The sequence below is a fragment of the Pongo abelii genome, chromosome 5, assembly GCF_028885655.2.
Source record: "Pongo abelii isolate AG06213 chromosome 5, NHGRI_mPonAbe1-v2.0_pri, whole genome shotgun sequence".
NCBI classification, from domain to species: domain Eukaryota; kingdom Metazoa; phylum Chordata; class Mammalia; order Primates; family Hominidae; genus Pongo; species Pongo abelii.
The window spans coordinates 124,859,123-124,873,705 of record NC_071990.2 but is presented as its reverse complement, the minus strand read 5'-3'; the positions used below and the strand labels follow the sequence as shown (position 1 = coordinate 124,873,705).

Here is a 14,583-nt window from a genome sequence, read left to right as displayed (position 1 = left end):
GCAAAAGATGAAGACAAAAATGAATTTTGCAATATTAACATTAACGTTACTGATTGTAGCATTGATGATTATACTGATTGTACTGATTATAGACTATTCAACCCGTTGCTCAATAGTTTTTAGTCAATTCTATGACTTTTATTCTAGCTTAGTATATTTCATATTTTGGTTTCTAAAGTATCACACATTAAGACATAATAATACTGTTATTCCTGCATAGCACTAACAATTGTTCCACAATTGAAAGACATTATATTTTCCTATTTACATCCTCATCAACATTTGAGCTGCTATGCTCGAAGTTGTTCTATTGATCAATCTCTCAGCACTTATTGAATCTCTAGTATGTACTTAATGCTAGCAGTCATAACAAGAGTTTCAAACCAGAAGGAGATAACAATCCAGTTGGAGATTATGAATAAAACAATGAATAATATAAAGCAGCTGTGGGAGAAAAATAGAAGAAGGTGCTAATTAAGCACTAAATCATGTGATGCAGATTATATTCTCTGTAAAATTCCAGAGAGAGGGCCACAGTGGTTAGAACAGGCTTTATCAAGGCGTGTTTTATCAATGCTTATCTTCAGCTTTATTGTGGTTGTTATTATTAGTTGCTTGCAATGAGTTTAGTATTGCTTCCTATTTATTTGGCCATTTTTTTCATCCCAAATAGGGGAGGAAGTGGTAATAAAATTAGATGTAGTTTTTAAAAATTAATAATACTGGCCGGGTGCAGTGGCTCATGCCTGTAATCTCAGCACCTTGGGAAGACAAGGCGGGTGGATCACAAGGTCAGGAGATTGAGACCATCCTGGCTAAGACGGTGAAACCCCGTCTCTACTAAAAATACAAAAAATTAGCCGGGCGTGGTGGCACACGCCTGTAGTCCCAGCTACTAGGGAGGCTGAGGCAGGAGAATGGCGTGAACCTGGGAGGCGGAGCTTGCAGTGAGCCGAGATCATACCACTTCACTCCAGTCTGGGTGACAGGGTGAGACTCGGTCTCAAATAATAATAATAATAATAATAATAATAATAAATGAGAAATCAATCCAGGGTAAAAACTGAACAAAACATCGCACCATATAGATGTCATCTATACCACCATATTCTCTTCCAAATTAGACCATTCATACTTGTGTCTGTCCTTAGTTATTCACACGTGATTATTGATATTCTGTCTTACAAATGCCCACTGCCCTATTTGATTCTGTATTTCTGCTTTGTGATTAACATGCTGCTTTCCTGAGGGAAAAAGTGTCACCTATAAACCACTTTCTATTGTAACCATCCACAGTGTTTGGGTAATGAGCTCTTGTTTAGTAGAGAAGACTTGTTTGCACAATTCCAATTCCAATTTCTTATAGGAAGTGAGTGAAAATAGATATGAAAAAAGTACAATATCGTCATATTGAAACTCCCTGTTAGAAACAAATTGATGATTTAATATTCTCTTATATATTGGTTGCATTAAGATGTAAACCTTTTCCATTTTCTGTAATTCATGACAATGTTTACATTAATAATGATTTTCTCCCAGAGGAATATTATTTTTATGTGACTATAAATAGCCTCTTGGCAGACACTGGATAAGCAGTGTGTACTGTTTTAAATGACAACGTAGTATCAATTATACACAATATAAAGCAGGAAGAGAGATTGGGTGACTTCCAAATGTGTCATTCAAGTGAGAATATATTTGTGAATTTAATTGTCGTGTTAAGCCTATTAAATAACAATTATTAACATGCTTCCATTTTCTCCTCTGTCTACAAAATATTTCAGTTTATGTTACATGCCTTTAGTTGAAAATGTGTGAAGTTTTATTATCTTTATTAAAGCGCCCTGTAGAAAATTTTCTGCTAAAGTAAAACCTCAAGTTCTTTTTTCTCCTTCTGAGGTAAACTCCAAAACCAGAAGATTTCTTTTTTAATTGGCTGTATAGCTCTGCTTTACGCTTTTCATGTCTCTTTGAATTTCTTGTGAGCATAGAATATTTGAATGTGTAGGAGCCAAAAAATAGAAAAAACGAAAGACATTTTCCCACAGGTGGAAACAAAGGGGAAGGGAGGCATTACAGTTGCAACATTCCTTCCTTTTGCCAAATATCAAGTCGTATGGAAATAGTTTTACAGGGTGATTAAAAAGTGCCAAATTGATTTTATTTTCTAGGAATTAGATCTCTATCTAACAGAGAAGCAACACTTTTTCACATGCCATGTGATAGCTTTAAAAATTATCCCCTTGCATTTAAGGATAATGAGAAAGGAAATTTACAAAGAGCCTGGCCTAGCATGCTAAGTGGAATTGGAGGAAAACTCAGGTAGTTCTGAAGATATTATTCTGCATCTACTCTTTAAGGATTTTTGAAGTTTTGGAGATTGTTTGTCAGAGATGATCATGATGACAACATGAGGACAATAAAAGTAGATGTAACACGTGTGGTACTGAGTGCTAATGGTATGTCAGGTACTGTGCTAAGCTCTAGGTATGGATCATCTTATGTATTTCTCACAAAGCCCTGTGAGGTGGGTTATAACCTCTTCAACTCAGAAATTAGGAAATTGAACCAGGGGAAATTATAGAATTTTCTCAAATGGCTATATATTTTCTCCAGGACTTAGGGAGAATTACAAATACGTTTTCAAAAACGGAGGGTCCCTGCCACTTAGGGTTGTTTTTTTCTTTCCTTTTTCTTCACTCTGTTTCCTACGTACTATAATTTAAGACAAATGTATAATCGTTGTTTCCCTTATAATTGAAATGTGACATACACACCTAAACCTTGTCAATATAATTGACAAAGAAAGCAGATAATTGGCTAATAACTTTTAGCTGCGTTTGTTGGTTGGCGAGTGAAAGGAATCTGGCGTAGAAACCACAAGCAGAGTTGTCTGTGATCTCATACTTCACAGCACAAATGGTTTATCACCAAAATTGTTGAGAGAGTCTTGGATATGGTTTACTTTTAAATTTCGTGAGTATCCATTAAGCTGACTGTAAGGCCTGATAAAATATCATCCAGTTCCATGATTAGATTTTTAAGTGTAAATTGTATTCTTAATGGTTAGAGTGACAGCAAATTGAGATGAAAGAGAACACAGAGTAAATTTATCTCTGGAGTTGTTGGTGGGTCTTAAGGTTGTTTAAAATGAAAACAACAGATTCTAGGAGTCTGGGAATTGATTTAGCAATCAACTATGCCAGCTGCTCTCTGTCAATAACCTTTTCAGTAGAATCCTAAAGTCAAACAACCAGCAAAGATAGGAGATAGGAGGCATTATTTATTTTCTATGTTTAGGTAGTTTACAAAAATGTCAAGCCTCCTATCTCTTGAGAAGCAAATTTGTTACTATATTTATAAATTATTTTAATACATTTTGTAAATGTAATGATTTTACCTCTGGGAACCATTTTTCCTCTTACTTCTTCGCCTTTCTGGTTGCCACTCACATTCCCAAAAATCGATAATTAAATGTGACTCGATTTTCAGTCTTTTAGTGAGTCATTAATACATGTTGGATCTCTGGAAAGTAATACTGAATATAAAACCTAAACTATTACATTTCTATGACATATTCAATGTACCCGTATTCAGGAATATGCATTGTGAAAACTTGGTTGGTAAACAACAGCCTTATGAGAACTGATATCTCTTCTGTATTCATAGCAGGGACCGATTAAATTAAATGAATAAAGTTATTATTTATTTATTAGTGAGTCAGTATGTTAACATGTGAGAGGGGAAGTGCATGCCGAGGGATATAAATGAAGCCTGAGATTTTAGCTTGAAGTTTTACTCAAAGTTTTGTGTTTTTTCTTGAAAGTCATTTTTTTTTTTTTTTTTTTTTGGAAATGGGGTGTCACTCTGTTGCGAAAGTCATTCATTTTTAATGATATTTAATTATGGACCTAAACAATTTATACATAAATCTAATATTTTAAATATTTGCCATGAAGAAAAATGGATTTCTAATGAAATGAATGATATTTATTCTCTATCTACTCCTACCATTCAACATCTCAGAGAATAGGCATCTCTATTTTGATAAAAAATGTTAAATATTTTTGACATTGAAAAAAGATATCTCAGAAACTTGAGTTCATTATAACTTTGAATATCGCGTTATCATAACTGATGGTTGAAAACGTGTTCTTTGTATTTTAAGTTATCCTCAAATAAAACAAGGGTTAAAATGCCCATCAATAACATCTTCCTACTGTAATATGGAATATTACATTTAAATTGTTTTCTTTATTATTCTAAAATTATATAAACTAGAATTCTAAAACAATATGGCAATATAATATCTGTAATTAATTGAAATTGTTTTGCACTTTTCTAAAATTTTATCTTATGTTTTGTTCATTCCCTGTCCCCTATGCTCTTTTGAAAATGCCTGCAAATGCAAGCTCAAAGACAGGATACTGTTGTATAAGAGCACTGCACTGGGACTCCACATACTTGGGTCCTAGTTGTAAGTCAGTTGGATGAATTTGGCAAGTCATCCATCTTGTTTGCGTTTCAATGTTCTCAGTGAACTCTAAGGTATCTGCTGGCACTAAAACACTCTTCAAGTTTCATATGTGAGTGCAGAATTCATTAGGCTGAAAGATACCACAATAGATAATTGACATAGTCTTTCCACTTGTGGGGAATTATAGATATTCAGAATATATTACAAGTGCTATATGTTAGCAGAGCTGGTTAAATAATGGAGCTGTCTTTCTTCATCTTGAAGCTTTAGTTCACTTTTTCCCACTAATCATGGAAAAATGTATAACTTTCTTTGAAAGATTAGTGTTCTACTCATAAATTAGTGAACTTCCCCCAGAAAGAAAATAAATACTTTGGTCTAGAACTATAAATGATTGGGGAAGAAAACCACAAATATATAAGTTAAAGTTTCATTATATATCTTTGGTACTATTTCACATTTTACCAAGTGCTCTAAAAATACTATAATTCAGTCTGTTCACATTAAAACACTCCAGAAGCAGTAAAACAGAGTGACATTTAGCAATATTCATTTGTTTACTCACTCATTTAAGCAATAATTTTCACTTTTAATAATGCTCTTTCCTTTACTAAATATGTATTGCCTAATATGGTCCATATTTTGGCTTTAAGTTGTTTATTGTCTACTGAGGATTAAAAACAAACAAACTTGTAAATAAACAAATGTATTGAGAACCACAGAAGCAGAGGATAAAGCATACACTGGGTCCTCTGAGAGCATAAAGTGTTTTCAGGGGAATGGGTAGAGGGGAGTCCGAGAAGGGCTAAAAGAACTAAGCTTTGAGGACTGACTGAAATTAGCCAAGTTCTAGGCAGTTTTATCACTGAAAATTTGAAATCCCATGTATCGAACATTTCACTGGATGATTCCATGGCAAGTTAGGACATTGCATGCTTGGTACATTAAATAGATTTATTATTTTTAATTGAGACTTTAATCCATCCACTTTGCCTCATTAATCTCTTTCCCCATCAGCTTTGGTCTTTGTACTAAAATAAAAACACAATTCATATTTACCTATTTACCTATATCGTCTGTCTTCATCTTCCCTTTTCCTTACCTATATGCAAGTATGATTTTCTGTGGAATTGAAAGAAATATCGTTCAGATAACTAAAAGAAATTATTTTTAAAAAATGAAGAGTTAGTAATTCTTAAAGTTTAAAAAATATCCCAGTTGATACTCTATCTAGAACTGCAGAAATTGGTCAGCTAACATGGAGATTGGTCTTTAAGTATTGGGCCTCTTCTATGGGATATATCAAGTCCGTTCAATGTCTAACTAAGGTTAAACAGAAAATGACCATGTAAAAAATGTATGATTTTTCTTTACCTTAGGAAGTGAATACCTATAGATTTGTCAATGGTTATGAGTCATTTATGGTAACATGTAAAATAATTGGCATTTATCTTGACTGTCCAAATAGTTGATTAAATAGGAAAATAAAATGGACTTAAAAAATTTAATCTTATATTAGGTTTGTTCTCAATGCATGACCTTTGTTAGGCTATTTATCCTTCCAGAGACCATTCATTTTTTGTCTATCTTAAAAATTAGGGTGTTAGAATGGCTGATTTCAAAAGTCTTTTACATTCTTTAACTCTATGATTCTATGCATCTATTTTTGTTATACCCCAAACATCAGGTATTCTGTCATAGACAGGGTACAAGGATAAGTGGAACAATGATATGATCTGAATTTATCATATTTCCTTTCTTTAGTTGGCCATTCCATGGAAAATTATTTCCACTTCATAAATTGGAGATGAGAAAGAAAAAATCACTAATATTACCTTTATCATTTTTAATCAAAAGAATGCATGAAATATGTATTTGGCTGCTATTCTTGCTTTCCATCAAAGTGAATACGCAAATATGTAATAACACATGGAAATATATTAGGGAAGCTTTTAATCAGGAAGCAAAGAAACTGTTCCAGTGGAAACATTTTGGCCTGGAGGATGTCCTTTGATCTAAGAAGTTTAAGCTGTTGGTGTTTTAAACACCTTATAGTAGGGTCACATAGCCAATTCATGTTAAGTAATTCATTTGCTTAAAACTTTTCTAAAATTGTGAAAAAAAAACCCTTGAGAGTTAATTAACAATAAGATGTATAATTGGGATAACCAAATAAGCCATCTCTGGCTTCTTCACTGGTGATCTTCTATACAAGTACTCCAGCAAAGTGAAAACTATATAATGCAAGAGGCAATAAAGACTAAGCAAATGAGTTCATAAGTTGCTGGGTGAATGGAAAATTTTCTGCCCTTATTATGGCACTGTACTTGTTTGTTCCCAGATACTCAAGTCAAATTATAAAAGTCATCATCCTTGACTTATTTTTCTCACTTGCCACATCAAATTCATTAAGTCTTATTAGGTCTACTTTAAAACGTACTGTGAATTTATCCACTTCTCTACAACTTCTGATTTTCATTGACCATACATTTACGATCACTACCCATTACTCCGAAAGACATTCCTTATAACATTTCCCTGATAAATTTTTATAGGGTACTCAATTCCTTTTTACTTATTTAGTTGCTATTTTTTTGTCTCTGCCCACTGGAGTCTCCATGAATTAGGGGATTTTTTTCTATATTGTTCACTGCTATAACTCCATGTCCTAGAAAAGGGTCTGATACTGAGTAGGCACTCAATAAGTATTTCTTGCATGAATGAATGAGTTTACACTGCTCCTATGTAGTCCAAGCCAGCTTGGGTTATTTCAGTAGTCTCCAACTGACCTGATACAGCTCATATCCTTTTCTTTACAACATTATTTTTGTTCACACAGCAGCCAGTGATCTTTTAAAATCCTATCATGCTAAAGCCTTTCAAAGGCTTACTATTGCCCTTAGGACAAATCCAAAGTCACATGAGCAGCCTAAAATGTTCTACGTGTGTTCAGGTGATTTGCACAAAACTCCATATAGTTTAGTGGGGTCCTGCCCTTCCTTCACTATCCAGTTTAGCATAGTCTCTTTCTCCAGTCATTCTCTGCCTCACCGCTCTATGCTTGCCATTCATTTATGAAATCTGAAATATTGTCTTGCTTTGTATCTCCCATCTCCTTCCATCACCAATGTAAGCTCCATGATACGGCCCTATCTTCACCATTGTCTCTCAGTAATTTCATTTGTACTATTATCTCCACAAACACTCACAACATCCCAGTGAACACAGATGTTATTATTCTTATTTTACCTTGAAACAACAGACCTAAGTTGGGTGATAATTGCCCATTTCCTGTCTGTCCCCTCACAAGACCAAGTCTCTTCAAGGCACTTTTACGTATCTTGTCCATCATATACATTATTATATCCTCAGAGGAAGTCCTATATATGTTGTATGTTAATGACTCAAGAAATACATACTAATAAAAGAAGATAAAAAGAAAAAAATACACACTAAAAGATTTAATAAATAAAAGAATAAGGGTATGGGCTAGACACCTGAAATCCCAGTCCTTAGACCTGTGCAACATACCATATCCAGAACAAAAGGCTTAGCATCATAAATTTTAAAAGTGCCTCTCTAATATTAAAGATGAACCTTTGTTGTTAAGCCTTTGCCACTAACTGAAAGAGCAAATTATTAGTTGTAGAAAATTGAGAGACTGAAAAAGTACTGAGCTCATACTGTTCTGGAACAGAACAAGGCAGAAGTTGTAGTGCTGAGAACGTTTTTGTTTTCTTTCTTTCTTCCTTCCTTATTTTCTCATTGAATCTCTGTCTCTCTATGCATCTGCCTTCTCTGTCTGTGTTTTCCATTCTCTGCCTTTCTCTCTTGTTCTCTGGCTCTGGCTCTGGCTCACTGGCTCTGTCTTTGTTTTTCCATCCAGGCCTCTTTCACACTGCTGTATCTTTCTTTGTATAGGACTTTATGGTTGCCCTTGGGGTTGAGAAGCCCCTGGAAGGAAGAAAAGAAATGCAAAGTACAGTGGTGACATTTAGCAATATACAAATGAAAGGTATAAGGATGTCTATGTTTGAAGTAAAAACCTCCTGTGCCTGCCCACCTCACACAAACTCCTGAACTTCTTCAGATTATTCCCAGTTGGAGAGGTCTTTGTTTAATAGGCAAATTTGAACATCTCTGATTATTATATGAGTGGCAATTCAATTATTTTTAATAGATGGGGTTGGGAAAGGGAGGAGTGGTTGGCACCCCATATCTCTAGGGTCTCCTCCTTCCATCTCTAAATGGTCCAAAACTACAAGGCAGAAGCAAGTGATAGTAAGGAAGCATGAAGGTCAAGGTGTCCCTATTAACACACGACCTTAGTACAATCACATGTCTCAGCCTAAAATATAAAACAATCTTTTCATTTAATTTTAGTATTTGTTAAATTCCAAACTTTGAAAATATTCCACATCTTACAAAAGTAGTCTAGGAAACTTATACCAATACATAAGCAATATTATTGCTTTAATAAACTTGACTATCATTTCCTTATTAAACTCATATCTTCTCACTTTACTTTTAGTCATAGATTTACAAATGCCTTCTATGAACCTGAAAGAACAAATTGACACAGGGATTTGTGATTATTTCATATATTGTGTGTTTTTAATGTAAATAAATTTTAACACAATGGTTACTTGGAAGTCCTCATACCTTTCCAGTCCCAGGATTTATTGCCATTCATTGTTTGCAGGATTGGGGTTCTTCCAAAATGTTCAGAGTTCTCTGGATGTAACTCTCCATACTTCCAGGAAAATCCAATGAGGGTCTATGACATAAAATCTTTATTAGGTGTTAGAGAAAAAAATAGCCTTAACATTTGTTACAAGATAGAGGGAGTAGGCTTCAGTTGTTCAGAAATGGTTTTCAATCAGAGAATCTCATTCATAAAGAAACTAGATAGATTAAACTTTAGTGTAGTGAATTGTTTTTTTCCTTCATGCAATCAGAATTCAGCTCATAGCCTCCTACCTTGACAAGATTTTGAGTAATCTCATTCATCATTTCTAGCAAAGTAAAGAAAACATCAGTAACTTAGATCATTAGAATGAATGCACACTGTACACTAGCCCCAAAAGAATTTGACTAAATCAAAAACAACCAAATTGACTTGTACGGAAAAGAACTCAGAACAATAAAATATTAGCAATTTGCCAACCTACCACCCAGGTATTATGGAAATAAGCCAGCCCAAATCACTCAAGGAACAGAAATGAAGCCAACTTACCGTGTTTGAATGTCAGAGGGATTTTCAGGTAATAGCTTGTAAAATGAAGGGCACCTTTAGAGTTCGAATGTAAATTTCAACAGCCTAAATCTTTCCTTCAGAGAGTAACAATCTTCAGGAATTCCAAAAGAATATATTCCTAATAAAATTATAAGCCTCTTTTCTGCAAATGAATTCTGCTATTTCTGTCATGTTCAATTTTCTTTGTTTTTGTTTTCTTCAAAAGTCAGCTTCAAATCTTCTTGTGAAATTAGATGGGATGTAAATTGTAAATACATTATCGGGAAAAGAATTAATATTTTGAGTATCTGCCATGCACTGGGTGCTTCATCACTTAATCTCTATAACACCCCTACAACTATCCACATTTTATAAACACCTTAACAGAAGCTTGGAGATGTTATGAGATTTTCAAATGTACACAGCTTCTAAGTGACAGATCTGAAGCTATCACTTAACACCCATGTGACTCCTAAGCATGCAGTCTTTATGCTAAACAACTCTGATTTTGTTGTAGAGCTGTATTATAAATATAATATTACATTTAATATAATTCATTATGTATTATTATATGTTATATAATGTATTCATTCACCTAACAAAACGATTTGTGATTTCAATAAGATTCTCTGACATTACTTATTATATGAGTCAGGACCAAAGTCGTGTGTCATGTTCAAGTATGACCCATCTGATTTGTTTTGGTGCACCCTAACACAACAAAAACTTGTCCTGAGTTAGTAATTCCCTGCCAGGGCTAGTATCACTGTCACCATGGAGACAGGCAGCCATCTGGCCTCTCCTTTCTTTTTTTAATTTTTTTTGCTTGTGGTCCTACTTTCCCATTGTACCCATTGTGTCCACTGCCTTACAACCATGCCGTCAGCCATGTTAGAGAGCAGAATAAAAAGAGCATTATAGTTGTGGAGAATTTCTGATATCAACTGCATATTGCACTTTATGCTGCAGAAGCACCAGTTTGTGTGTTTTAATAAATACATATATTTTGGCATCCAGGCTTTTTTTTTTTAATTTACCACATACCTTCCACCTGGAATCCCTCCGTCTTCCCCATTCTTCCTTACCTGGCAGGCTCCTTTTAGGCTGTTAACTTACTCTCTTTCAAGACTCTTTCTGCAGTATATCCTTTGTATATATGATTTTCCTTCAACACACTGTCATGTAATGATCTGTCTAGAGGTCTGTTTCAGCCAGTATGTTGGTAACTTCTAGAAGGCAGGGTTTGGGTTTAATAATTCTTCAGTGCTGGTATATAATAAGTATGCAATAAAGTTGTTTTAAATAAAATAATAACTTTATATTTCCTTCAGATAAATCTAAATATATGTAATAGTGTAAATTATGTGAAATTTCCAGGGAAATAATTTTATATATTGTATAATAAGTTCCTCAATAACTCAACAAGACAATAAAAGACTATAATTATACACCCACTACTATTCACCAAGGTATATGACAGGGTAGAAAGCAGCTTAGACTTAACAGGCACCATTCTATGAAGATATCGATCTATCTTAGTATTTAGAAACAATTGATGTATATTTATGGACACTTGTATTTTAAAAGTTTGGTCATTTAACTGACTCCTTCTTTGTCCTTGTAGCTTATTTTCAAAGCTACAAAATACCACCTTACCTTAGAATTATTTTTTCAAGAATGGCCCTCAAACAAGGGTGGGGAATAGATCTTTCCAAGTATATATCCCTTTGACCCACTGACAAAGTAGAAACTTAGAGTAGAGGCTTCACTCCTCTGTCCCTCATCTGCTATAGTAGTGGACTCCTGATAGATGACCCTTCTGTTAGGCTTAGGCAATCTGAGAGGAGCTTTAAGAACTGCAACTTGGGAACCTGCATTGAAATCCAATTCCACTTATTAGGAGCTGAGAAGCCTAAACTCCGGTTAACCTCAGTTTTAAAAACTATAAAATGAGACTAATATGCACATCCTAAAGTGCTTGTGAAGATTAAATGACTTAATACAGGAAAACCATTTGGATCATTCTTGGCACATAGTAAACACTACATAAATGTTAGTTAGGGAAAGATAATGTGGATCAACCTTCTCTTTAGTGTTCCCAGCCTTACTTTCTTATTTGCTAACTAAAAAATAAACTTCCATGTTATATTATGTTTAAGTCAATCTTTACTTCCATAAGGAAAGAAATTAACAGTATTATAAATGGATATTTTTCTAGGCATATGGCCTGTAAGTTATGAAACAGTATGTTTGGCTTCTATACATACTTAAACATGCTCAGTAATCAATCTATATGGGTGTAACAACTACAAGAACCGTATATGATGAACAGAGCTCCATGTGGCATGAGGGCCTAGGCCTGAAATGTGGTGTTTGTGCAACTCTAATTACTTTGCTTGCTAAACCATATTACACCATAGATAACTAATTTTGGTGAATTCTAAAAAAGGAAAACTTTCAGTAAGCAGGTAGGTCTGCTGACTTTTGATAATATCTAGTTGTCAGTGAGATTTTAGAAGGTACGCATGCCCATGTCACATGTTGATTTCTGGATTAAAAAACACACAGCAGAAGTTTATGGAATGAAAAGTAGTGATGAAATGTTTTGCAAGCAATTTATATGGGGTTATATGATAGCTAATGTTGAGAGTTCATGGCCTGGATGCTATTGGTTAATTAAAGAAATCACTTGGGATAAATCAGTACTTGGAAATGATTGTGGGTTGTCTTTCTTTCTCTCTCTCTCTTTGTTTTTGGCAGTTCATAATAAGCTCAGAGACTTGAGAGAAGCTTTCAAGGTTCTATAAAACTGAATATATTTTCTCTTTGGCTCATTATTTACTTAACTACAGGTCATTTATCATGGCAGGAAAAAATGTATCTGTTCAATAACAAAAGGCCTATGAATTTCAACCTTCTTTTATTGCTCATATTATATCATTTGAGAATTTTTAAATGGAAAAAAAGTGATTAATTTTATATTAAGATTCCCCCTCAGCTTCTGAGATTTTAGTTTCCATAATTTAGTGTGTATATTAAAAATAAATTGCTTAATTTGAGTACATGTACATTTTCCATTAATGAAGTCCAGTAGATATATTTAACATTGCGTATCCATCCCTGGAAAATAATATATTCAGAAATGGCTCTGAAGATAACTGAATCTGAGAAGGTATCTTCTTAAAGATCTCACTTAATAATAGCTTTCTTTTTGCATAATAATATGATTTATACTTGGCTTGGTATTATGAATTATGCATGTAGGGGACAGATCTAGCTTTTTAGTTGTGGATATTAGATTTGTTAATACTTTTTTTTTTCCAATGCCTACTTCTACATTGTATAGGACAAAGCCCAGCCATTCCACCTCCATTACCGACAGAACAAGCTTCCAGACCCACTCCGGCATCACCTGCCCTTGAAGGCAAGTACTTTTTTTTCTTAAAGATCTCTATTGTAGATAAAATAGAATGTAGAGGAACAACAACAACAAAAATAGTCACAAAGCAACAGCAAAATCCAATATTTTCTTAAATACTTTCAGTATGTCTAAACTATAATTTACTTTTCCTAAAATTGCAATTTGCTTCTTTTAGAAAACCAAAAATGTCCCCTTAAGATTCTATATTGGTGACCCTCAGCTTCTAGAAGGATGCCCACTCTAGCACTTTGGGAATCAAACAAAAAAATATAGGGACAAATAGATAAGTCTATGCCTTGCAACTCTTGGAGTTTTACCACAACTTGATCAATTTAGTCTCTGAAGAGGCTGGTGCCAGAGTTGCTGGGTTTGAATCTGAGCTCCACCTTTTCCTAGCTTTGTAAATTTGAAAAGTTATTTAAATTAACTCTTCATGAGTTTTGCTATCTCTAAGATGATATAAGCAGAGCACTGATCTCCTAGCGTTATTGTGAGGATTGAAATATATATATACACACACACTCACACACAAATACTGTTTTATGTATATGTATAGTTTATAAGTACTATATACAACTGGTGGTTAATACTACTAATAATTCTTGAAAATATGATGTCTCAAGATCAGCATTGTAATAAATTTTGCTGGAACTTTAAAGTCATTTCTTTAAGTCTTCATTCATTTCTTAAACTTTTATTAAATCCCAAACATGGGATCATTTCAGATATTGTCCAAAATACTGGGGATTCACAGATGAATAGAAAACAGTTCCTTCTCTGTCGAGACTCAATTTGCCTATATAAAACACCAGTAATTAAAGCTAAAGCATCATTAATTTTTTACAAGAGTACAAATGGAGGTCTTCCTCAGATCACAGCAACCCTAGAAAGGGGTAGAAACCCCTAGCTCAGTCCCACATTGGAAAGGATCTTCTGTGTGCAACGTGGACACTCCAGCCTGCTTGTTCAAGATCTTCCCACTCAGCTCAACAACTGCCCATTGGCTTTGGCCATCCCTTGAGACTAAGTGATGACACTCATGAGGATTCATCCAGGAAGAGGTTACTATTGTATATCACTTACCTAGAGAGTAAACAAGTGATTTAGAAACAACCAGTCCAAAAAAAAAAAAAAAAGAAAGAAAGAAAATAGACCAAAAAAATCAGAATTACATTTCTTTTGGCATTTGGACTGTAATAGTTCACACGACTTAAGAGAATTTGACACAAAACTGACTCTCTCACTCGCCAAAATGTTCATTGGACAAGACAACACCTATAAATAATAGCATTGCCTTAAGTTTTCATGGGATTCTAATTCTGTTGTTGTTTCCAGATGGACATAAAGCAAGGAATTCAGATTTCCCAACTTGAGGGAGACTTTGATAGTCAGATTATTCAAGTGTTTGATGCCAAGTTATCTCCTAGCGGAGGCTCATAAAACACCAAG

At 34.2% G+C, this 14,583-nt stretch overlaps 1 protein-coding gene and 1 long non-coding RNA gene across 2 annotated transcripts in view; one reads left to right on the top strand and one right to left on the bottom strand.

Moving 5' to 3' along the window:
• Positions 1–14,583, top strand: part of TRDN (triadin) — a 428,350-nt gene that overhangs the window by 153,624 nt on the left and 260,143 nt on the right. The window contains 1 exon segment of the mRNA NM_001372516.1: positions 13,060–13,137. Coding sequence (NP_001359445.1) covers positions 13,060–13,137 — 78 coding nt within the window.
• The window catches only part of LOC100938495 (uncharacterized), a 29,954-nt gene continuing 20,782 nt past the window's right edge, over positions 5,412–14,583 (bottom strand). The window contains exons 2-3 of the long non-coding RNA XR_151885.5: positions 9,140–9,254; positions 5,412–8,431 (exon numbers count right to left, since the gene is read on the bottom strand). This is a non-coding gene — a long non-coding RNA (uncharacterized LOC100938495). The remainder of the gene's footprint in view (positions 8,432–9,139; positions 9,255–14,583) is intronic.